Source organism: Neocloeon triangulifer, unplaced genomic scaffold, assembly GCF_031216515.1.
Source record: "Neocloeon triangulifer isolate White Clay Creek 2 clone unplaced genomic scaffold, ASM3121651v1 ptg000012l, whole genome shotgun sequence".
Taxonomy (NCBI): Eukaryota; Metazoa; Arthropoda; class Insecta; order Ephemeroptera; family Baetidae; genus Neocloeon; species Neocloeon triangulifer.
Window position 1 is genome coordinate 18,432,414 of NW_026775554.1, and position 23,573 is coordinate 18,455,986.

The following is a 23,573-nucleotide window of genomic DNA, read 5'->3' on the forward strand; positions in this document are numbered from 1 at the left end:
TCAAAACACAGTTAAGTTTGGTCTGTTGATGCAGAAAAGCACGCCCGTTGAAACAAATTAGCTACAAAGTGTTCCTCGTGGTGATAAATGGGCCGCTTTGTTTTACATGTGTAGAGACGCGCAGATAAGGCACGCAATGGAAATCGCCGCCAAAATTTTATCTGCACGTGCGAACGGCGATTTTAGATTCTTTGATAAGAAGACGCGATTTTGTAAAAATAAAAATATAATAATTGGTTTGTCGTTGCAGGGACTATTCGCAATCTGAGTCCGCAGCTGTGGGAACTCTCGCATTTGACAACGTTGTACCTGAATGACAACAGCCTGACGCGCATACCCGGCGAAATATGCAACTTGGTCAACCTGAGACATCTCGACCTCTCCAGCAATAAACTTCGCAGTCTGCCAGCTGAGCTTGGCGACCTCATCCTTCTCAGGTTCGCATCTTTGCCTTTTTGTTGTAAAATGTGACTAGGTTTGTTTTGGCACCTTTTTTTAAGTGTTTCTATATTTTGGTTGTGCCACTAACCAGGGTCAACATGAAGGCTAATTTTCTCCAAATTCTTGAAAATTATGCCAAGTTTCAACATCTCAAGTAAATTTAGATTTTACGCCTAATCCTGATTTCTTGGCAAAACCTTTTGCATTCTGACTTTGAAACGGTGATTGGCAAGGACGTGTCATTCACATGCTGTAAGCCAAGTTTGTTAGTTTTGGGCTGTGAAGTCGTAACATTGCAAAGAAACAGTGTGCAAGCCGACACAGACTCAATTTAGAAAAATGTCATCTAAATTCTTTCAGCTGAACTTTTATAATTATTATAATCCATCTTTTGAAGATACTTTTTTATTTGTGTTATAAAATGAGCTAAATATTTAAAATAATAACTTCAATTTATTATGATATGCATCTTAATTTTTTTTTTCAAATATTTACTGAATTTAATGGTTATTTTTATTTTGAATAATTATTTATTCATGTTGATGGCAGTTGATGGGATTGAAAATTAGCAGTTCCACAATCGATTTTGGGAGTAAAATATTGGTATGTAGGAAAATAGGGCAGGGTATTGTTTTTCCTACAAAAAAATCAAGAATCACAAAACCCATCAAGGAACTGCTTTTTTTCAATTTAAAAAACATTATATATTATGTATTTTTTATTCTCCATTGAATAATATCTATGTATTTTGTGTAGTGCCTTTCTCATTGTGAGAGAAAAATCTAATCTCAAGTATGTTGTAAACAATGCTCTTTTTATTTAGAAGTAACTATTATTATTATTGATAATTGAAATATTTATAATGTAAATTACTAATGATTATGTTTTTCAGGGAGTTGCTGCTAAACAATAACTTCCTCCGTGTTCTGCCCTACGAACTGGGCAAACTGTTCAAACTTCAGGTGCTTGGTCTGAAGGGGAACCCATTGACCAAGGAGATCATGTCTCTCTACATGGAGCCCAACGGCACCCACAAGCTGCTCACCTACATGATGGACAACTTGCAAGGTAGGATGAGCACCATTGTTCTCTATACTAATTTCCCAATCCGTCATTCGTGCGTCAATCAGCTTTTGTTCATGAATAGTTGCGCAATTGCACAAAACCAATACGCAAATTATTAAATCGCCCGTGTTAGTTATCGGTTCGTGCCACAGGTGGCGGAGCCAAGCTCGTTGGCAAAGAAATGAGCAAGAAGTAGAAAGTAGTCTCCTTCCAGCATTGAAAAGGAGGAAGAGAGCTCCATTGTTGGCTCGATTATTATCTGAAATGATCACAGTCTGTTTAAACTATATGAAAAAAATGCAACTCCGGAAACGCAAATTATCGTTCGAAGGCTGGGGAACCTGATGGCGTGTTGAGTTGGAAAATCTATTTCAAAGCGCGCGTTTTTTTAGTTTCCATTGCCTCATTGTTTGAAAAGCGATGTGCGTGTGGAAGATGGGAATTTCTTTTACGTTGCGTGCCCGCAGCATAACCAGACTGCCTGGCGACCGCAAACAAATCACTAAATTCAAAATGGAATATCTACAAACACGCACGCACATAAATTTTGAATAATCATTTATTGTCTGTAAAAGGGTGACATTCGGAAACCATGAAATTTAAATTTTAAACGTCTCTTGTATACTTAAAGCTGAAAAGTTGGTTTTATTTTTTATTGGCTGTTAAATAATGCATTGAAAAGTGCTAAACAATCAATCAACGATTTCCTTGAATGATATTATCAAAGGGACGCCGCCGCAGAGACGTTTGAACGCATTCTTATTTTAATTCGTCATTGTGTTGATCGCCCAATCGCGAGTTTCGCGTTGTTTGCAAGAAAGAGACGTTATTATTATTATTGTGGTTGTGTTATTATTTTACACTACATTTCGCGAGCCGTTCTTCTTTTGGCGAGCGCGTTTATTTTCATTTTAATGGGCGCAGGCATTGTTTGAAACGCGGCCTTGGACGTGAGTGGCTTGCGAGATGGACGCCTCAAAGTCACCCAGCCGGACGGACACGATCATTTTATGTTTGGCCAAAAAATTAGCTCGGGTGCGCTCATACACCGGAGAATCTGAAAAATTTCTATTCCGAGTGCTGCCGAAAGTTTCTGTGAAAAACTGGCTCGGTTGACCGGAGAATCGAGGCGGCTTCTTCATAGAAATTCCGCGGTCATGATTGAGGTTTCTTGACTTCTGATGGAGGAAACTGCAGGAAAAAAATCTGCCAAACTGCGATTCCAGGAAGAGGAGTTTTTCGCAAACGGCATAAAGTATTGCAAGTGGTCATTGATATGCACACCGGCGTTTGCACAAATTTACGGCGACGCAAACAAAACAAAGCGTGATAGAATTTGGCCTTGGCGAGCTTTTCCATTTTATTATTTATTGTTGCCGGCCGGTCAGGCAAGCAAATAAAATTAATCAAAACGGGTGCTCCCCTTGCAACGGACTCTCGGACGTGCGCGTCCAACCCTAAAAAATTTAGGTGCAAAGAACCGACGTGAGCGGCCCTTTCGAATTTCGCGTGCCGTAGAAAGTATAAGAAACGAATATAGCTTTAATTGTTCCGCGGCGTGCATTAATTGCACCTAATTTAGGAAATTATGAAAATCCTTTGATTGGACCGCTGACTAATCGTTTCGCGCGTGCTATGTTCGCCTTGACTGAATTTGTACGGCAGAACAAATAAACAGAATAAATGGCAAAAGGAGTAGAGAGATAAAAACTGGCCTCCACGATAATTTCATGGAAAAGCAAATATGCTATTCGCAGTTTGCTTTGCGTGCGCGTGGCCGTGAAATGCTTGTAAATACGCGATAACGCAGAAAACGGCAAAAACATAAATGCATTTGTTGCGATTGTTGTGCAGTAAAACGATGCCGTTGAATTTTGATAAGGATTATGACCCTGGCGAATAGTCGAAGCAAAAAATTAAATTTATTAAGCATTAAAGTGCACAGTTTTTGTCTGAATATATTTGCTTACAGTCCCGTTGCTTTTACTTTTAGGTTATCTGAGAGGCAAGCATTAAAAAAAATCTAGAACCAAAGATTAATGATGGGAGGTTAAAAAAAACTAAGCTTCTGTTTATATAAAATAGATTTGCTAGGTTCTCTTTTTGTTCGATCAATCACGTTTGTTTACGTGCGCGTCACACAAAACAAGGCCTATACCAAATCCCCTAAGTGTTTTGTCAACTCGCGCGACAGATATGAAAAATCGTTCCAATAATCCAATTCCGTCCGTGTCTTTGAACGAGTCTTTATAGAAATTTGTCTTGAGGTGTAGAAAGAAGAAAGCTCTTGCTCAAAAGCAAAGTGGGCTAAATGGAAACTCCTACGACAAGACAACAAGTGGCCCTCGGCTCCCCCTCCCTCCCTCCTCTCTCGTGCGCCACTTACTTTGCATCTCTTCCGTGGCCCCGATCGCGATAAAGAAAATCATCATCTTCTTACTCTCGATGCGACACTTTTCTCTGCCGTGGTTTACTTTCTTCTATTCCACTTTTGTCCAACGCGGTGCATAATAATTGCTGGCGTCGGCGAACGGTTTTCTCGTTTTCTAAAGCGCCCCAGTGATATTAGACGCTCATGTCTAATTAAGGCTAAAGACTGGGAAAAGTATTCTTGATTCAGTACTAGCACTTTGAATTTGTTAGAGGCAACCTGTTTTCGCTTATTCTCTTTTTATTCCTATGCGTTGGTTGTTAAAGTCTTCATATTGCTACTCAAAAATTTTAAATTGAGATAAAAAAAAAATCTGGAAGGGAAACATGGAATCATCCGCCACAATAAGATTTCAAGGTTTTTTATAATTATTATTATTTTTTTTTAATTTTCTTAGAAGAAATTTATTGATGACTGTAGAAAGTAAACCAATAGTCTGAAAGAAAAAAATATCACGGCCACATTTCAATAAACCTCCTGCTTGACCGCGAAAGGTCATTCCAATAAATTTCAGTTATCTCCAATATCTGATCTCTCCAAAGATGATGATTCACAATTATTCTTTCTCCGAGCCGCAGACTTTGAGCTCTCTCGGCGCGGTGTATTATTCATGCACGATGGGCGATCAGAGTGCGTGTGCCACTTGGGAGAAGCAAAAGTAAAATATAATAAAGGGATCCTGTTCCTCTTTCTCTCTCTTTCTCTTCCTCGCGAGCAACGCGTCTCCCATTGACCCACACTGCCGCAAATCGAGGTCACCCACGACCAGAGCATCCGATTTTGAATTTCCAGATTAATGATGGGACCAAAATAGAACTTGTTTAATTAAGGTGGTAAATCAGGTTTTTTTATTGAAGACGAAATTATAGGGTTTCTGAATGCTTAACAAATCAAAACTTTACTAACAAGTAACAGTTAGTGATGTTCCATTATAAATATAGCTCAAAGTGAAATAATTCATATTTATTTGTACACTTTCAAATTGAATATATGAAAGTCAGGGGCTGGAAAAAAATGGAAATAATCTTAAATTCTCAAATGTAATAATATAACCGTTCATAAAAAAATTTGTTTAATAAAATTGTATAATTTTGAAAATTTTGCAATTTTGATTTAATGTGGAAGAGAATTGAAATTGATTTGGGAAGTAAACTTATGAAGGGTTTCCCCTGTGAAAATAATGCGCAAACTAAATTTCCAATTTGACTGCAAGAGATTTAAAGTGAGGTTTCAGGTCGCCGTCCCGTAGGGCTTGAACTACAGCTTTCGGCAAATTAGCACCAATTATTACCATCGGAAACTCAAACCGTGGGCCAGTTTAAATCCGGTGCCTCTGTTTGCCACTCGTGTATACGTACCTGAAATTGAACAAAGAGAAATGAATTGCCATTTGACAAGTCGGTAGCAGTTTTTCCCGTTGCGGGCAATTTTTTGCAGACGGAGGACGGTTATTGTTTCAATTGCGAGAAGCAGGTAAGTGGGGCAGTAAGGCGGCCGCGCGGTGGCGCTCGCGTCGTCCCACCGCCGAAGCAATCCTCTGCTCGTCGCGAGCAAGTCAGTCTGGTGTTTGGTGGCGTCCGAACCGGTCGCGCACACAGCAATGGTTTGGTGAACGCGGCGAACTTACGAAGAGCGACCTGAAAAAGATGGGCCCGAATGGGCTGCCGGTGGAGCGGTACCTCGGATCGTGCCTCATCTCGGCCACGGCCCGCAAGCACGGCCCCAAGCAGCACTACAACGGATGGCCCCTGATATCGATGGGCCCCAGAGGCCCCGCCAAGGAGCCCCAACAGCCGCGGAGCCCTCTTTCGAGACTCGCCATTCACACCCAGGGCGCTCCGCTCATCCTCCAAGCGCCCTACCGCAAGGGCATGCCGCCCCCGCAACGCTCGCAGGGCCACCCCGTGCAGAGAAAAGAGCCGCCCAAGTCGCCGCCGGCTTCGGACGCGGCCTCCGTGGCCTCGGACGAGAGCGGCCACTCAGAGAACAGTCTGCCGCGCATCATCAAGCCGCGGAAACGCAGAAAGAAGGAGCGCAAGCCTTCGGGGGGCGAACCGGGCCCTCCGCAGGGCAGTCCGCCGCCCTCGCAGGGTCCCATCGTCACGCTGCAGCCGTACGTGCCCTTGTGCTACGACCAGCTGGACAAAATGCGGCAGCGGCGGCCGCCGCCGCCGCCGAAGGCTCCTGAGAGGCCGAGGAGCCCCTGTCTGGGCTCCGAAGGGGGCCCCGCGCTGTGCCAGTGCCACTTTTGTGATCCGGCCGGACTGATTTTTGATGTGGAGCGGTTGTGCCACTCGCCGCCCCCGCCCTTGCCGCCTCCAAAGCCGCAAAAGGTAATCGCCACCCCCGTTGTCCAGGACTACAACGCGCTGGAGGTGACCTCGGAGATCGTGACCTCGCTCAACGGTCACCGGGACATTGAGATCAAGTTCTTCAGTTGGAAACCACCCGTGAACGAGGAGTGACTTGAAAAACAGATTTTTTGAATGCGGTGCCCTGATAAATAGACAAGTTTATTTGGTTCGCAATCGTGTCGAGTGTGGAATTTTGGAAAATTAACCTATTTGCAATGCAAGCCGGAAGGATGAAAGTTTGTCGGAAAAAAGTAAACCAAATTTTAGGTCATTCAAAAATATTTGAAAATTGGCACACTGACATCCTTCCCAACTGCTTAAAAAACGAAATGATAGCAGACAAAGTCTGATTTGTGAATTTATTTTTATATAAAAAAAAAGCTAAATTGAAAGCAGCTGTAACTATGAGCGCGGTGAAATTAATTGATGTCCTCCGATCATGTTCTAATTTTTATTTTAAATTATTTCGCTGCTCTACAAACAACTATCAAATGAGCAAAGATCTCGTGGCAAAACAAAACTGATAAGAATGTTCACTCATTTGTAGCGCAAATAACTGTGGGTGGATTCGATCATGCGGGTTTCCCATTTTTCTGGCGGTGTCGGTCGGTTGGTTTTTCGTAGGTTTTTCTGCGCTGGGGAATCCAGCGAGGGTGTTTACATTTTCCTTTTCTCCTCCAGGGAGGCGCACAACCCTTCTCTGTCTCTGTTTCTTTTTGTCATTTCGAGACGCTCGCTTTTTTGGCCTAGGGAAAATTGGGCCCCGACGCAGTATATTAATTTATTTCACTCCCACCAATTATGCACGCGGGCCCTTGATGATGCTTTCTTTGCTTTTCGATTCCTGTATACCGTGTCATTATATCTTAACCATGATTTGTTCCCACGCAGCAAAAGCAAAGAATAATATAGTAAACAAATATATAATTCCTCTTTTCTGCAAAATTTTAATGTTATGTGTTCAGACTAAATCGGTACGAAAAGCTTGTAAATTTTGTAAACATATCGTGTAAATACGAATTAACATACATGATTAAGTGTTTAATCAAAAATAAATCACCGAATTTTGAGTAAATTCGAGCAGGAAGAGAAAAAGCAAGCCATTGAAGATCCTTTTGAACTTTTCGTGCGACTCGATCAGTTTGTAGCTTTAGACAAGTTTGTTTGTTTGTATTTTGAGTGCTTCTCTTTTTTACTTGTATTTCATTTCATTAGTTTTTAGAGCTGAAGTAAATCGTTTCAAGAACTGACTCCGTTTAGCTTTTTATGGCACGACTGTGATGATGTCATCGAAAAAATAAATAATAAAAAAACTCAATTACTGTGCAAATGCGATTTTTTTTTACATAAACAGAAACATTGAAAAAATAAATACGGCACGAATTTTTTCCACCGTCGTCGCCACAGCGCGATCAGAGGAGGCTTCAGAGCTTTCACCAAACGAACGAGTTTCCTGCCTCTGACCCGGAGCTTCTTTGCTTTCCCAAGCAAGTCGGCGGCGCGCATTAATTGCATTTATTTCACCGCTCTTTCATTTCGGCGCTCATAATCCAAGTGAAATTTCCACTGCATGCAAACGACTCTCGCGCGATCCCGTTCACGAAATTTGCTTTCTCAACCAAAGGCGAAAATCTCTCTTTGAAACCTTTAAATCTTCTCCAACCAAAAATAAATGTTCTTATTTTTCACACAATTTTCTCATTAAATATTGAGTTCTTTACTGGTAGAATTAATTAGTTGTTTTAAGTTCGAACTAAAATTAAGTTTTTGCAACTAAAGGTTTTAGTCATTTGTGGTCTAACTGAAATGGTTATTCATTACGACTAAATTATTTAGTCGAAATTTAACTCACATTTTCAATTGCCACAACTAAATCTTTTAAACGGTTTTAGTTGATTTTACAAAACATTGCAACGTATTTTTAGTTGCTTTCACTTATTAGTTTAGTTGTTTTAAATTTTCTTCATTAGTGCTTATATTATTTCCTTGTAGGGGCTCAATTTGAGACGAAAAAATAATATAAGTTTGCAACAGATAAAAATGAGAGGAAAAGTGAAAAATATAGAATAAAATACTCGCATAATAACGCAAAATAAAGTATTCGTCCAGGTGTTTTCGCTCATGTTGTCTAGACTAACGCCGCATTTTTATTCATAGCGAATAAAACGTTGAGTTATTTAATTGCAATTAAGTCACAGGATTTCTTGGCTTTAGTTTCAATAAATGTTGAGTTTATTCCTTATAACTAAAAATCAATTAAAACGCATTATTTGAAGCTCAAAGCTCAACTAAAGGTTTTAGTTGAAAGTCAGCTTAACATTTCTGTTTGAAGAAAAGGTCTTTATCCATTCCGTCCACGCTTAAACTGATGCTAGTTTATTTCAGATTAGTTTTTCAGTTTTTGGTGCGGCTGGAGATCGAAAGTGGGTGTGATGAACCGCAAGTGGTTGGCTGAGATTTTGGCCGCGGCTACTTTTGCATTTCGTCCGCGCTCGAAAAGGAAAGCAACGACCTTTGCCTGAGGTCGCTCGGACGATGCGCGATAAGCGACAATCAAAATTCACGACGCGAGCGTCGACCGGAAAAATGAAACAACCACCTGCGACACGTCGCCTCCCACGAATACTAAAATCGCACGCATCGCTTGTCGCAATTATTCGCGGCGAGCCCCAGGGGAAATTTCCCGGCCCAACGAAATTTCTCTTTATAGACTTGACTTTAAGGAAAAATCATGACTCTACACTTAAATTAGAGATGTTGATTATTTTTCAAGTTCAATGAACGCAAGAGGAAAATTATTTACTAAAACTTTCGTGGAATTGAATTTAAAAATTATTAAAGTAAATCATTTCCTTTTCTTCGAACGCGTTAAACGCAATTTACCATTAAATATAAAATTCGCCCAACAAAAGAATTTTGAAACTCACGCCGCGTGATTTTCACTTTTCTTCTCGCGCCGGCCACTTAATTAAGACGGCCTGCCTCCGTTAATTTATACCACTGACTAGCCGGGAATCCATTAGCTTCCACGTATTGAGACTTCGTTCCAACTTGAATCTCGCATCTTGACACGGCGAACAGTTAAAAAAGCAAGCAGCTGCACGATCCTAGGTGCAAAGAGCACCTGCTGATTGTAATTTTATTTTTAAATTAAGCTTTTTCAACTTTCTTCCGACCACAGGGTCAAACTTCTCTTTACATTGTGTCTCTACTCACAATCAGTATAATATCAATAATACAATATACTTGACAGGATTTCTCTCAACAGTCTCAACACAACAAGAAAGAAAGGAAATAAGTTTTTTAAAGACCGAATTTGAGGCGGAACACAAACAAACGACGGAATCGCGTGCACGAGCTGAATGGTAAAAGAGGCTCTCGTTTCCAGGGGTCACTCAAAGGTTGGGCGTGCGACGCAAACAATGCAGCAATCGCCTCGATGCTGCTCTTTCTCATTCGAAATGACACTCCCTTTGTCCCAAAATTACATGATTATCATAATTTTTGTTTGCCGACCGAAATCCAGGTTGGATAACGTTTCCGTGCCGTAATAACAACAAACCAGCGGGTTTCTCTTTTCATTCTGTACAAAATTTATATATACAATTCCTTATTCTTAAGATCCTCCTTCACTTCGTTCCTCTCCTGACGCTAATTAACAATTTAACTCGTGATTATGACCAGGCGAGCAACAAATTTATTACATCAGCCAGGAGAGGTGTTTTCTATATTTTCTGCCGTCAGGAAGGTGATTTCATCCGCCTTGCTGTAAATAGGTGCAACGGTGCACCAACGGGGTTTTAGGAGTAAACTTTTCAAGCTTGCCCCAAATACACTTAAACCACTTTTCAACTCGTTTTTTTCTGCTTTTTTTATTAATATCTAAAGGTTTCATTGGCCTTGGCACTTCAAAGAACTTTAATTTGTCAAATGAACTTGTCAAGTTAGGAGAAATTTTAATGGTTTTTTTAAGGTCAGATAAATTTTGGAAGGAGGTGCGTGAATATAATTTTGGCAGAACATTCGGTCATTAATATCAATTACTTAGTTAAGTACCTCCTCATGTACCATCATGCACAAATGGGTCTTGAAAATTAATGCTTCCAAGCAAGCAGAGAGATCGGCCTGCGAGATAGAGAAGCACCTGCGACGAGAGATTCGCCCGCCGGAATGCGGTGGCGGAAAATGAAATTCATTTGCAGGTAATTTGACTTGGAAATGGGCGCTCGCTGATAAGATTTTGTCGCGAGATCCGCCGCGATTTGGTTTCGCTCCTCCGCTAAACAGGTTTAGCGCGCGCTCTCTTTTTTTTACGTTTAAAGCTAAAATTTTATACGAGGTGCACGATTTTCTGCACAACTTCCTGTAAAAAAGCAACCAGACTGACCCATAAAGATGAAGAGCGTTGCACAAACACGCTCACTCTTTTGGCCTGCGAACGGCAATTTTCTTCAAAGGCCACTCAGATAAGCCCAAGCAATTGGATATTATATTTTCCTTTTCCGACTACTTTTGAGCAAAAAGCGGCTATGACTGGCCGAGCGCATAGTGATCGAGATGAAAGTAAAATTGGCCGTCTGCCAGGCGAGAGAACTTTCCTTCTTGGACTAGCAACAAAAAATTGGAGATTTCAGAGGGCGTCTCAACTCGCTAACTGCAGAGCTTATCCCGATTAATCCCCGGGCAAACGGGTCGGGATTTAATCGCAAATTGGAATTTAATCCGGCGCCGGGTAGAGTTTTAATGGAAAAACTGCGTGACTCGATTGGCGATTATCGGAAATCCAGCCGCGGTGACGTCACCCGCGGAAAGATGCACGCGGCCGATCCATTAATTCGCCCGTGTCGATTCTAATTGCTCGCAAATGACGAAGATCGAATTAAAGAGCGCGCGGCGATTCTCGCGAGGCGCAGTCAAGCGGAACCGGCTGCCCTTTTTCCACCTCGGTCGCTGGTTTTCGATTCTTTATCGCGGGCATGAGCAACATCAATGAAGTCAGAGGGTGTGGCGCAGCTTTTACGACGGCTCACGAGACGTGCTCATCCTCGTCAGGTGAAGAAATCGCGGATGTTTGGGCGGAAAAATTGACCAGGAATTAAAGCAAAGGGCGAATCCCATTTACACACTGCGAGGGGAAAATATTAATACGTTTTTATTTAGTTTAACTGAACAAGATGAAGCCCCAAAAATCTTTTATGCTCATCAATAAAGTTATTGGCACATTCAGTTTTAAATTGTAAGTTAAATGAAAGGTATAAATATTTAATCAGATTTCAAGAGGTTGATTATTTTTAAAACTGCGACCATAATAATTTTTTACTCATTAAAACGCTCAATTCAGCAACATTCGTAATTATGCACTATAATCTTTAATACTTTCGCAGATGATACCTCTTAAAAGAAGCTTTTAAGGAGCTTTTAATGAGCAAAGCATCGCGTTGAAGGTGGTCTCGCGTTTCATATGTCCAGCACTGAAAATGGTATTTCATTCTTTGCGATGCGCTTAAGTAATTGCAAGAAGTTGTTTTGAAAAATGATATTTTCCATACTTGCAGGATGAGAGCTATAAAGGCACTATCACTTAACACTTGGAGATAATGATTTCAAATAAAAATTAATTGAAATATCTCTGCAGATGATTATTTTTCATAAACAGCATATTATGAACGTCAATGTTCCAATTCTCCTTTCACAAGCGATACTTGACTGAAATTTGCCAAAACGAAGAAAACGAACCGTGGGAATCAGCATGTGAGAATTTCCAGCACCATTTCTCCGCGAGCTCTTGTCTTGCAAATTTATTCGAGCCGATTATTTCTCCTTATTTCACACCCTTTGACCCGCTGATGCTCGCTGAAAGGGCATTCAGGCTCGCTCATTAGCCTTGGTCCTACACGCCGAGCGCTTGTTTGCTGTTTTCTCCAGCTGTATGGTCGCCAGCTGCTTTACCGCTCTCTCAAAAGAAAACAGCTTGAGCCCGTATAATCTTCCAAGTAATAATTATCAATCCTCTTGACTGGCGATTAAAACTAAGAAGCTCCAATATCAATACATGACTCTTGATTTTCAATGTGCCGCAACGTATTAAACAAAAATACCACGTCAGTTATAAAGAAAAGAATTGAAAATTTTGCGAACAAGATGAGATATTTTAAAATTATAAATCAAATTTATCTAAATTTATCCATAAAAACACATAAAAATGTATCAATATACTGTTCAGATAAATATCTATTCCGCCGGGAAAATGGCCTCCTGACAAGTTATCTCAATCTAGCATTATTTTTAACAAATATATTTTTGTGATAAAATTTCTTATGTTAAAGAAAGTTTCTTATGAAAAATCATTCAAATTCAATTAAACTTTCAATCAAAGTAAAGTTAAAAGTGTTATTATTATTGATTTCATAAAATTTTAAACTAAAAATTAATAGTAGACGATTTTCATCAAGCAACAATGGGATTTACAGGCACAAAAACAATGAATTTCACGTTAAGTTCTCTCAATCTGGCTAAGTACCTAGACCGCTGTACAGTAAGTAAATGCCAAAATGTTCAAAAAATAAATTTAAAATATTTGTTTGAAGTTTCCTTAGAGCTACGTGCGATTTGAGGCTGCTACACCATATGAATAAGTAATTGTGAGGAGCGTTTGAATATTCATTGGGCTATTTGAATTTCAAGCTGGTGCACGACACGCATTTTGTGCGAACATGCACAGCGTCTGTCGTCGCCAGCAATTTCATAAACCTTTCCCATGCGCCAATTACGGCAAATTAAATCACCGGCCGCACCGAAAATGTGTACCAGGCCTGCATTAGACACATTTCGCAAACGGTTGCTTCCGACATGCGTCCTCGAACGACACACAAAAAAAGTGGCCCGCTTTCCGTACGCTCTTAATGGCCGTTTTGAATTTACTCGTTGGCTAATTGTGTTTGTTCCGCAACCCGTTGCATTTTTTATTCACCCACCGAGCGAGTGCGACATTTGGACCGTCGCTCACGCGTGAGCCTTCCAAGGAGACGCGGATCGTTGTTGCAGCATTATAAGCCGTGTATTGTCCGTCTGCGTCTGATTGAATGGAGTTTTCTCTCGTCGCCGTGTCGCAAGGTGCTGCAAATCTGCCGCGGGCACTCGGGAATATTAATCGAACAAGACACACTCGCACTGCCTCCATTTGTGCTCATTTGAATTATTTGTTCTCTTAGGGGGGAAAATGTCAAAATTCAATGAGATTTGGCAGATGATTAAATTCATGAATTTAAATTTCATTTCCTTAATTTGTTATTTACTAATTTTCTTTATAAAACTTGATTTTTCTATATTTTCAATTTTAAATTAAGAAATTAATCGGCCGAACAGCGACTTATAAAAATGTGTGGCTTCAAAAGTGCCTCAGTAAAGTATACTTTAAAACAAAGTTAATTATTTTACGTAAAAAATAACAACTAAAATTTTTTAAATAATATTTTGCAAAAAAAATAGCGACCGACATTTTACTGTCATTGGTAGATTTTTTACTAGCCAAATATTAAAGCACACAATAATTGGTCAATTTAGATAAAAAAAATAAATTATTTATGTTTCTGTCAGAAAAACAAAGCGCTCAACTAATCGCCTCAGCTGTAAAATTAACGTTTTTATAATCATTGATATAAATTACTGCTTTTTTATGCTCTTCAAAGTCGCAAGGCTCCCAAACGCACATATTTTACTGCAGAAAAATAACCCTTGCACGCCTTTTTTAAAGGGCACTTGCTTCATGTCTCTGATTTTATAGCTTTGGTTCAGAGTCGCGCCAGCCTTAATAGGAAGTTATTAGGCCTTATCGAAAAGTAACTAGATTTTTATCGGCGCTTCATACCGAGTTCTGAATAAAAATGCAAATTTATTTCATACCAAAATGCGGACCAACCTTGACAACAGGATCTACACACAAGACATTTTTATACTTTTAGTACAAATAAATTTTCCCGCAGCTGATTTGAAAAATCAATTGCGGCCCAAAGAGAAGAACTGCGGGTTTGTTTGAAACAGTTTTTACTCTCGTCAACCTTGGAACGTCTTGCGCAACGTATAATTTTAACGACTTCTAACAATAAATAAAAGCAGTGGTCGGCGCGCCGCAATTTTTCTTTATTTATATGTGCTCGTCGGTGGTAATTAACGTTGTCAAATTTGACAAATCGCAAGAAGGAACTCAATTTTTTTTATTCTCCGTCAAGGTGGCACCGCATGCAAATGAGAAGCATACATACGCGTTTTGACGAATAGTTTTTTGACGAAAATTCACACGTCTGTGGCAATCGTGTGCGTTATAAACACGCACGATTTATGCGTCACATTTACGACTCGGGGAAGCGTGAAGCGGAGACAAACACTTAAAATTCTCTCAAAAGATGCAAAAAACCAAAGAAAATGAAAATCGAAGGTCGAAACAGGATGTGTCGATGTAAATTCGATGTGATTTGGTAATCACAGGCTTTGCGTCGGACGTTTAATTGTTTTAGGCAGCAAGCGCGAGGTCCGCCAATTTTCACATGTCAAGTTGGACCGGGCATAAATTTTCATTGATCAACGCAATGGATTGCGAAGAAATATAAAAAATAACTTTTTCGTCAGTCGGTGCGAATATAAAAGTGGCGCAACGCAGCACTTTGGAATTATAAAAGCGCGTGTTTTGAAATGAATTACGCGCACTTTTGCTGGTGCCATTATGATCGCGCAAACATATAAACACACGGCCGTGACGCAAATAAAACACTTAAACAATTCGCAACTAAAATATCTCATTATGTAATGAGCGACGATTATATGCGCCTGGATCGATCGCTGTTGCAATGTAATTTCAAAGTACGAGCCGAAATTTCCGAGTCGATTCCGAATCATTTCCATTCGCGTCACGCACGCATGCAAAACAAAAACACTTCTTTGGCAACAGTAAATTTCGCGGCCAAACCGCAAGCAAGCGATTTTGCTGTCTTATGCTGAAAAGTAAAAGGAAGAGGAGCTGCGAGAAAAAAAATCCGCGACCGCAAGTTCGGCAAATTGAAAAACCGCTCGGTTGATTGTGGACGGAGGAGCGAATATGGAAACCGCACAGACGAAAACGACACGTGCGCTTTTGGAAAAAATTTTTAATTTTAAATTAAATTTTAATGTTATTAAATAATACAAAATTACATTTTAATTTGCTACTTAAATATATTGATACTTTTTGTTTAACTTTTATCATTGCATCGAAAATATATTGTATTTAAATATCAATGTTTCTTTTTCAAATACAAACAACAAGCATTTTTGCTCACTTAAAGTCTGAATGTTACATATAATTAACCTCTAAAAAGTAAATTAAAGACTTGTTCATGTAAAATTATTCTCATTTTTCACAGTTATGAGAAGACAGCAAAAATTTGATGGGAAAACTCGTTTATTTAAATCCTTTTGCGGTACTTACAATTAAATTTAGAATATTTCTATTAGATATGTGTATAATTATTTAGACATTTCTGCACGCAAACATCTTTTCTTATCGTTCGAGACGCATTTGAAGAGCAAATCCCGCCCTTGAAACGTGGAAAAATCCGATCGGGACATAAAAAGCAAGCGTGCGGTCTGCGGAAAAAAGAGCTAGTGATTTCTAGCCGAGTCTGAGGTTTGCGTGCCGACGAAAGCGGCGCAATTCAAACAATAATTGCAGCGAGCGGGGTCTGCAAAAAGTACCTCTGTTTCATTCTAACGCGACAAACGTTTGAAAAGAGCTGAAATTCGGCCTGCCGGCAGAAGAGATCGCTCTTCATTACCATTTCTGTGCGCGATCACGAGCAACCTGAGGCGCTTCCACTTTTCAGGGGACCACCTATCGAAAAACAGCTGATGAGAGACTGCAGGTGGCCGAAAAGCAGATGGCCGACAGGTGACGTGCCGACGGAAAACGAACGGTGCTAAACCTGCCGTCTGCGGAAATGAGCCTGAAATTAATTCCAATTTAGCGGCACTTTCATATTAAAAATCGGCCGGCTTCTTCCAATTAAACAAGCGAGTACTTTTCTTGCTGGTCATTTTTTGTTAATTATTGAAGGACCTTGCCTCAATTTCAGCGTTCAAAATGAAAAATGGAACCGCGTTTTTTGGGCCCGACCTTGATCGGCGGCCGAAGTGACCTCGTCGTTGATTTTGCAGCTTCAAATTTTTTCCAGCTCAAATTTTATTATTTGCAAAGCCGTTGGTTTATTTATTGCTACGTCCAGCGAGCAGACGGACGAGTGTAGGAAAAAAAAGAGCTCGTTCGCAGTGCTTGCGCAATCGTTTGAGAGCCTCCCACTTTGAAAAGCGCTTCTTCTTCTTCTTCGCGAACGGCCCGCGGCGCAAAATGATTTGACAACAATCGTCGCCGCGAATCGCGCGTGCGGTGGGTCCTCTTTTCGAATTCAGATGCGAGAGAGTGAGCGGAAAAAACGCTGGAAAAAATGTTTGCGTGCGATCGGCGAGAGATAAAAGGCGGGTCGTCGGCCTTTTGCCACGGCACGAATGAGTAATTACCCTTTCTAATTAGCTGGCGATTGAATACAATTAATTGTTTGCATTGTTCGCCGGTGAGTGAATGAATTGAAAATAAAAAAGTCGTAAACGCAGCCGGCCGATGACGGCCTTTGAGGTCTGGCAAAACTGTTAGACTGGATGTCTGCCATTTTTAATAAACATTTTTTATAACAATTAGAAATTACAGTTTGCATATTTAAAAGGAAAGTGTGTAAAATTCTGATACAACAAATTTATAAAATATTTCGTTTTTTTTATTCTCCTACTTTGACTCGTAAAGTTTTATTTTCATGAAAAATAAATTTAGCAGTAATTATTTTTAGAGGGAAAATTGGATCTTGAAAGAAAATGCTGCACATATTGAATTTTTTTTATGTTCGTCATTACATAATTTTCGTTTTCAAACTTAATTTATAAGTCAATCGTGGTCATGAAAGACTATGAAGGAAGATGTCGCAATAAATAGTTTTACAGGTTCTTCGACCTGAATTGTAATTACAGCAGCACCTGCTCGCATATCCGCACGGAAATTCGCGGAAGAATAAAGCAGCCGCGAGGGAGACGAATGTAAATAAAAAACTTCTTTTTACACACGCGCCGGTGAAAAAACGAAAGACGGTATAACGAGCCTGGCGTAATGACACCATGCAAGTCGGTGCTCTCGTTAACGGTCGGTGCATCGAGCGTTGGAAGCATATTATAGGGAAAAAAGAAAGAAAGAAAGAGAAGGGTCAGCTGCAACAATGTAAACAAACAGAGAGAGATTCGGCGGGTGAGACGGAGCGAGTGAAAGAGAGGGGCTAGCGGTAAAATCTTTCTGATCGAGGTCCGTCCGTCTAATAAGCTGCAACCCTGCGCGCTGTTATTATACCGCCGGCATATCATCCCGCCTCAGATAATTTGCTGCTTATTCGAACAGTACATATACGTACCATTGTATGCTAATCTCGCCGTCCGCCGTGAAATTGAGCTGTAAAATAGACGTCGATCAAAATGTACTTTGTTGACCGAGTGTGTCCAGCAACCGTATCATATCTTTTCTATGAGAGAAATGTAAATATCTTTCTCACCAATTAGATTGATTCAATAAAAAAATCTATTATTTTTACAGTTGCTGCAATTATTTAAAATAAATGAAGCTGAAATAAAAGAAAGTATTGTGATAATTAATAAGTTCATATGTCGTGATTTGAATTTAAAATCGGCTTTTCCTCGATGGATTTTGTGAGTTGTTTATTGATTAAGAAAAAACATTATCCTGCTCTACATGTTTCGGCTGCAGCCATTATTCATGAGAGCTGTGAAATCATTTTTACAAGAATTAGTACAGAAATTTTACACTAAACAATTTTTGACACAAAATTTTACAACTGAATTAAAAATAGAGCAGGATATTGTTTTTTCTTCAACAATAAACAACTCACAAACCCATCTAGGAAAAGACGATTTTTAATTCAAATCACCATATCTATCACAAAATTATAAGTTGTTTTGTCAGAAAAATCTTATTTTTTATAATTATTTTGGAGAGAAACGAAATTAAAATAGAGATATTTTCCTTTTTTTACTAATTGTGTGAAATTTTGAAAGTTGAAGAGCAATTTCAACAAAAATCCTCATCAAGTAGAAAGCTACTTTAAGTTAACAAGAAATTTGAAGCTCAGAGAGTCGACTTGCGTGTCATCGTGTTAAGGGTTAAGTGTGTTTGCAGATGTAACAGTGAGCGGTGAAAAGCGCGTTTGGCTTCACGCTTTACTGGAAATATGACGAGATGGCAGGTAGATTGTGGATGCCGCTATGTCTAACGTGCTCGCGCGCAGATTTCAGTGCAAATCGAGAGCCGATTTTTCCCGTTTATTTATTTATTTATTGCACCTCTCTTGAAAAGGGCCACCCAGCGATGCAGCCAGTCGTTTATTGCGCTGCTCATTGATGGGTGCGATTGATAAGAAGAAGAAGTGCATATTCTTTTATCAATTTGCGCAGCAACCTGAATCTTATCTCCAGAGCTCTTTTTGCGAAATCAGTTTTAAGAGCTACGCTTCTTGAAATGACTCAAGCGGAAAAGTTTTTAGGTGACGAAAATTCAGTTTGCCGAGTAGGCGTCGCGAAAGGTCACTCGTCGTCCTCTGCTGTTTTTGTCACTTGAACAAGACGGAATTTAATTGCGGGACGTGAAAAAAAGTTTCGCAGAAAAGTTGAAGAAAATTGAAAACTTTTAAAGGACTTTTAAAGGTCAAGCTCTTCACTTACTGAATCTGAATGTGCGAAACGTCTTTCGTTGTTATGGCTACAAGAAAATGTGTTAATTTTCCGCTGGCAGTTACACTTTGCTCAAATGAAGGTCGCCGGCGCAGTTAAAAGTACAGCATGGCGGAATTTGATTTCACGTGCAATAAAATTCGTAAAAGCGGCGCCCGCAGGCACAAACGCTCTAAAGAAGCGGCACATTTCGCCTAAGCGTGCGAGCAGGCAAAGCCGCAGCAGACGAGGAAAAAGCGTAAAAAAATGAACCCTCGCCTACAATTAATCAAAAGCTAATTTTGTTGTTAGTCCGATTGCGCAATTTATTTTGGCATTCCAGCTGATTGATCGGATCGAGAGCTTGATTGATTGCTCGCTAATTCTTTTCTCTTTTGTTCGCAGGTAAGACAGTCTTGGTCCGGACGGTCCATTTTTCATTTCACAATTCAAATCCAATCCAATTTGTCTGCCGGTGCGGGTCAATTATTGAAAAGTAAGAGCTCTTGAGTTTTACAATTATTGCCTCATCTGGAAAATGCTTTCTAAATTTAATTATATTTTCATTCAAATCTCGCCACGAAGCGTATTAATAGTCTGATATATTTTATTTTGATGGAACGATTTGAGAATCAACTTGCTCATAATGATTTCTTTATCGGTCGTTCGTGAGTTGTTACACTTTTGGCCCGAAAGCAGGCTGACGAGCTGTCTTTCTCTCCGCTGCGCGCTTCGAGCCGCTTTTTAAAAGCAACGTTCAGCACAAAAGCTCGCCCGTTAGAATTCATTTTCTCCGACACGAAACTACCAAATATCGCACCGCACGCTTTTTATTTCTTTCGAGAACCGTGCAATTCACCTTTCTATGCCCGTTTTCGTCGTCCAATTGCGCCGCCGAGGCGATCGTTTTCTTTGGAAACAGTTAAAAACCAACTACTCGCAATAATCGGATGAGATCACGGCGATCGCGGCAGACAAGCAAGCTCTCGCCCGCGGCCGCGCAAAGTGCTACCTTTTGACACACAATCGCGAGCTCGCCTCCTTTGAATTACAAATTGCAGTCCGCCGAACTTGTTTTTGGCCTCTGGGAAGTCGAAAGAATAATGTCAAACTCCCTGCTTTTAATATACTCACGCCACGTGCCGCCAAATTTATGTCCTGGTTTTTCCAGTCTTTCAGTTACTAAAATCAGCCTGTAAATATAAAAAATTTTTTTAAAAACTTATTCAATTCCAATAGGCTTATTTCAAACCGAATTCAAAAAATTTTTTGATGTGACTCGTGTTTTTGTTTTCCTTTTTCCTATAGAATCAATTTAATTTGATGTTTTTACCTTTGGAACATACCATATGAAATCGCGTATTTACCTTCACAGGTTCAGGGTAGCGGAACTAAGGTCAGTTTTTAACTTCCACACAAGATCCAAGGAGATTAATTCGTTAATTAATTTGTAATGCACCTCAAATGTGAGCGTGAGTCACAAGGGCCGGTAATTAGTAATTGCAAATATACGTCCCTGACAAGTCAAGAACTTTGGCATCCTGAGAAAGAATCTCATGCCTTAATTGAAATAAACAAGTGTCCTTTTCACCTCCTACATTTAAATTCACATCTTTTTCAATTAACGTACGGATGAATGGAGGCATAATGACCTAGTGTCTCTCGACGGGCGTTTTTTGTTGACGGCGCGCTCTTATTTCGCCTTCGCCGTTGCATCTGAGTGGCCTTATCTTGTGCTATTTGCTCGCCTTTGTGCGCTGCGGTCGGCCACTGGAGCTTGACACCAGTTATATGAGCTTTGTGCAAATGTGTGCTGCGAAAAAGGGGCAATTTGCCGGCGAAACAAACGACAAAATTAACCTGAATCAGTCAAGAGCGGGCAAAGAGCAGTAAATCTATTGTTATATAACAGCAAAGCCAATTTATAGTTGCATTTATTTCAAAATTGTAGTTTAAAATTGAAATTTAGATTTGTTTTTAATTCATAATTGTTGTTTGTTTTAAAATAAAATAAAAGTATCAAGCATGATAACAAAATTATAAAGTATTTTAAAAATTTATCAAAATTAACTATAAATTTAATTTAATATATCTATTTATTTTATTTATTTGCTGTTGTTTAGTTTAATAGCAATATTTATACTTTAGTAGTATTGATTTAATTATAATTTATTGATGGAAAAAATAAAGCTAATGTTATTCCAAAATTATATTTATTTTAGCAGTCTTTCGCGCCAAGTTGAAACTGCATTGAGCGAGAACAGCAATGGCAATCACGGCCGATTTTGAAAGAAAAAATTACTCAATTCGAACCTTTTGTCAGCACACACGTGAGCACAGCTATGAATTTAATTACGAGCAACCGGATTGTTGGTGTGAGTTACTGGTTGGGAAGGGAATATAAATCGATTATCTGCCCACACGGATCGCTCGCTCGCTCATTGTTCCCATTAACCCACAAAAGAGATGCTCTGCTTGTACAGTTACACACTCTGACATTTCTCTATCTATCCAATCCAGCTGCACCATTTTCACGGGCGGGTTTGATTATTTTTTTTTATTATTCCGCTCGTCGGTTTAAATTCTCTCATTTGAATGGCAAATTTGCATCCACCTGCTCGTTTGTTTGTGCTCACAGGATGTGGCCCTTTTCGATTATGCTGCATTCACGCCGACTGGCCAGAAATTGCCTCTTTTTTTTACCGAACTGACGCGCCCTGATTAATAGCGTGCGGTAATTGAGCCTGAAATTTCTGTCTGCCACCCAAAGTGATGGATCGGCCAATTTTTGGTGCTCCAAATTTATTAACTCTCGTGTAAATGTGAAATTCAATTATGCAATGAAAGTAGAATTTCATTCCTCTAATTGCTAGATAATTATAATAGGCAGTCAGAAGTGTTGCAATTATAAAAATATATATGTTTGGATTTCAAAGAAAACTTAATGAAATAACACTTCAATTAGTTCAAGGAGGGTAATTTGAATAAAATTATCCTTCTCTAAATTGAAGCGTGGGAAATTTGATCATGTCTAGACTTTGAATGAACAAACAAATGTTAGCTTGCTTATCGTGTAGTTGATTTGCAAATTAGACAGCGATGTTTTGCAGTTTTTAAAAGTAAGCCACACGCATTTTAAATGGAAATTCTGCGAGCGTAATAAAGAAGCCAAGGCGATTTCTCATCAAAAGTCTAATCAAATCGAGAAAATCCGACCTTGGCTCAATTCCCAGGAACCCAAACAATAGACCCTGGAGACAACAGAATCGAGACAATGTGCTACAGATCTTTCTTTTCGAGCTGATAAAATTGAATAATGCACCTGAGCTGGCATTTAATCAAGAAACTCGGCTTTTTAATCTTTACCGGGACCAAATTATTTCGGACCGTGACGAACGATTCTTTTTTCCGCTGGAGAAAGCGCAGCGAATCTGGTTTAATTTTTTCCCCACAGCCTCAACGTGGATCGCGTTGGATGGATTTATTTATTTCCTCGTGGGTCGTGGTGAATGAAGAGACGACGCGAGATGAAAAGACATGCTAATTGTGTTTGTATGCTTATCTGAAACAAGCTTTTCTCACTTGGCCAGCAGCAAGGGGAATTTTATTAGACACGCCGAGCAATAGAAAAGCGTGAGGCATAAATTACCTGTAGCAAAGTCAATCCTCTTACTTGGACTCCCAAAGTGTGAAGAAGTTTTGAGATATTTTTGGCTTGGAAACTCGTGCGTGTAAAAACGTGAAATTAATCAAGGCGCCGAAAGAACTCATTTTTGTTTGTCCCCGTAAACTTGATCGTTGCGATTGTTTGCTTCTGATGGAGCAGAAAATGAGCTTCTCGCAAGCACGACTTTTTCTGCTCGTTGGCGGCAGCAATCAACAAACGACATCGAACCAAACTCAAATTACACGGCCGACCAGCAAATAACTACCGTGCGCGCGGCCGTGTCTCTCGTGCGCGGTAGTATGTGTACACATGCTTTAAAAAGGGTTAATGAGCGTCTAACGAGATTATGATTTATTGCTGTTCTCCCGTCGGTCGCTCTCATTGATTTATGCAAACACGAAAGGCCGACGTTGAATTAGTCGGAACATTATTATTTCATTCCCGGCGGATGAAAAAAACCGATATGATTAAACTCTGCTCGTTTGCATGTAATATGTTAAGCGCGGGAACTGCGCTCTCTGTGTACATATTCCAACGTCAGTCACGACTTTTCTAAATGCGATTCCACGCCAGGCTACTGCAGGCCTATTTTCCTCTATTTGCTATGCTGCCTCCAAATTGGCTGTTAAAAACGTCAATTACAATCTATTACATATTTATGCATTGCAGCGCTAGGAATTTGAACTTGAGAATGTTGATTAAATGGGATCCGTGTGGAGGCGTTTGAAAATCTGCTGACTAGTGTCAGTTAATTTTGCTCATTTCATGTCTTTGTGCAAATACAAAATAATAGATAAACCTTATTTTCATTCAAAAGACAAGTTTGTGC

General features: G+C 39.8%; 1 protein-coding gene across 1 annotated transcript in view; it reads left to right on the plus strand.

Annotated features, from left to right (window-relative positions):
• Positions 1 to 23,573, plus strand: part of LOC132197624 (CCR4-NOT transcription complex subunit 6-like) — a 50,793-nt gene that overhangs the window by 1,528 nt on the left and 25,692 nt on the right. The window contains exons 3-4 of the mRNA XM_059621020.1: positions 251 to 437; positions 1,334 to 1,509. Of these exons, the coding sequence (XP_059477003.1) occupies positions 251 to 437; positions 1,334 to 1,509 (363 nt within the window). The remainder of the gene's footprint in view (positions 1 to 250; positions 438 to 1,333; positions 1,510 to 23,573) is intronic.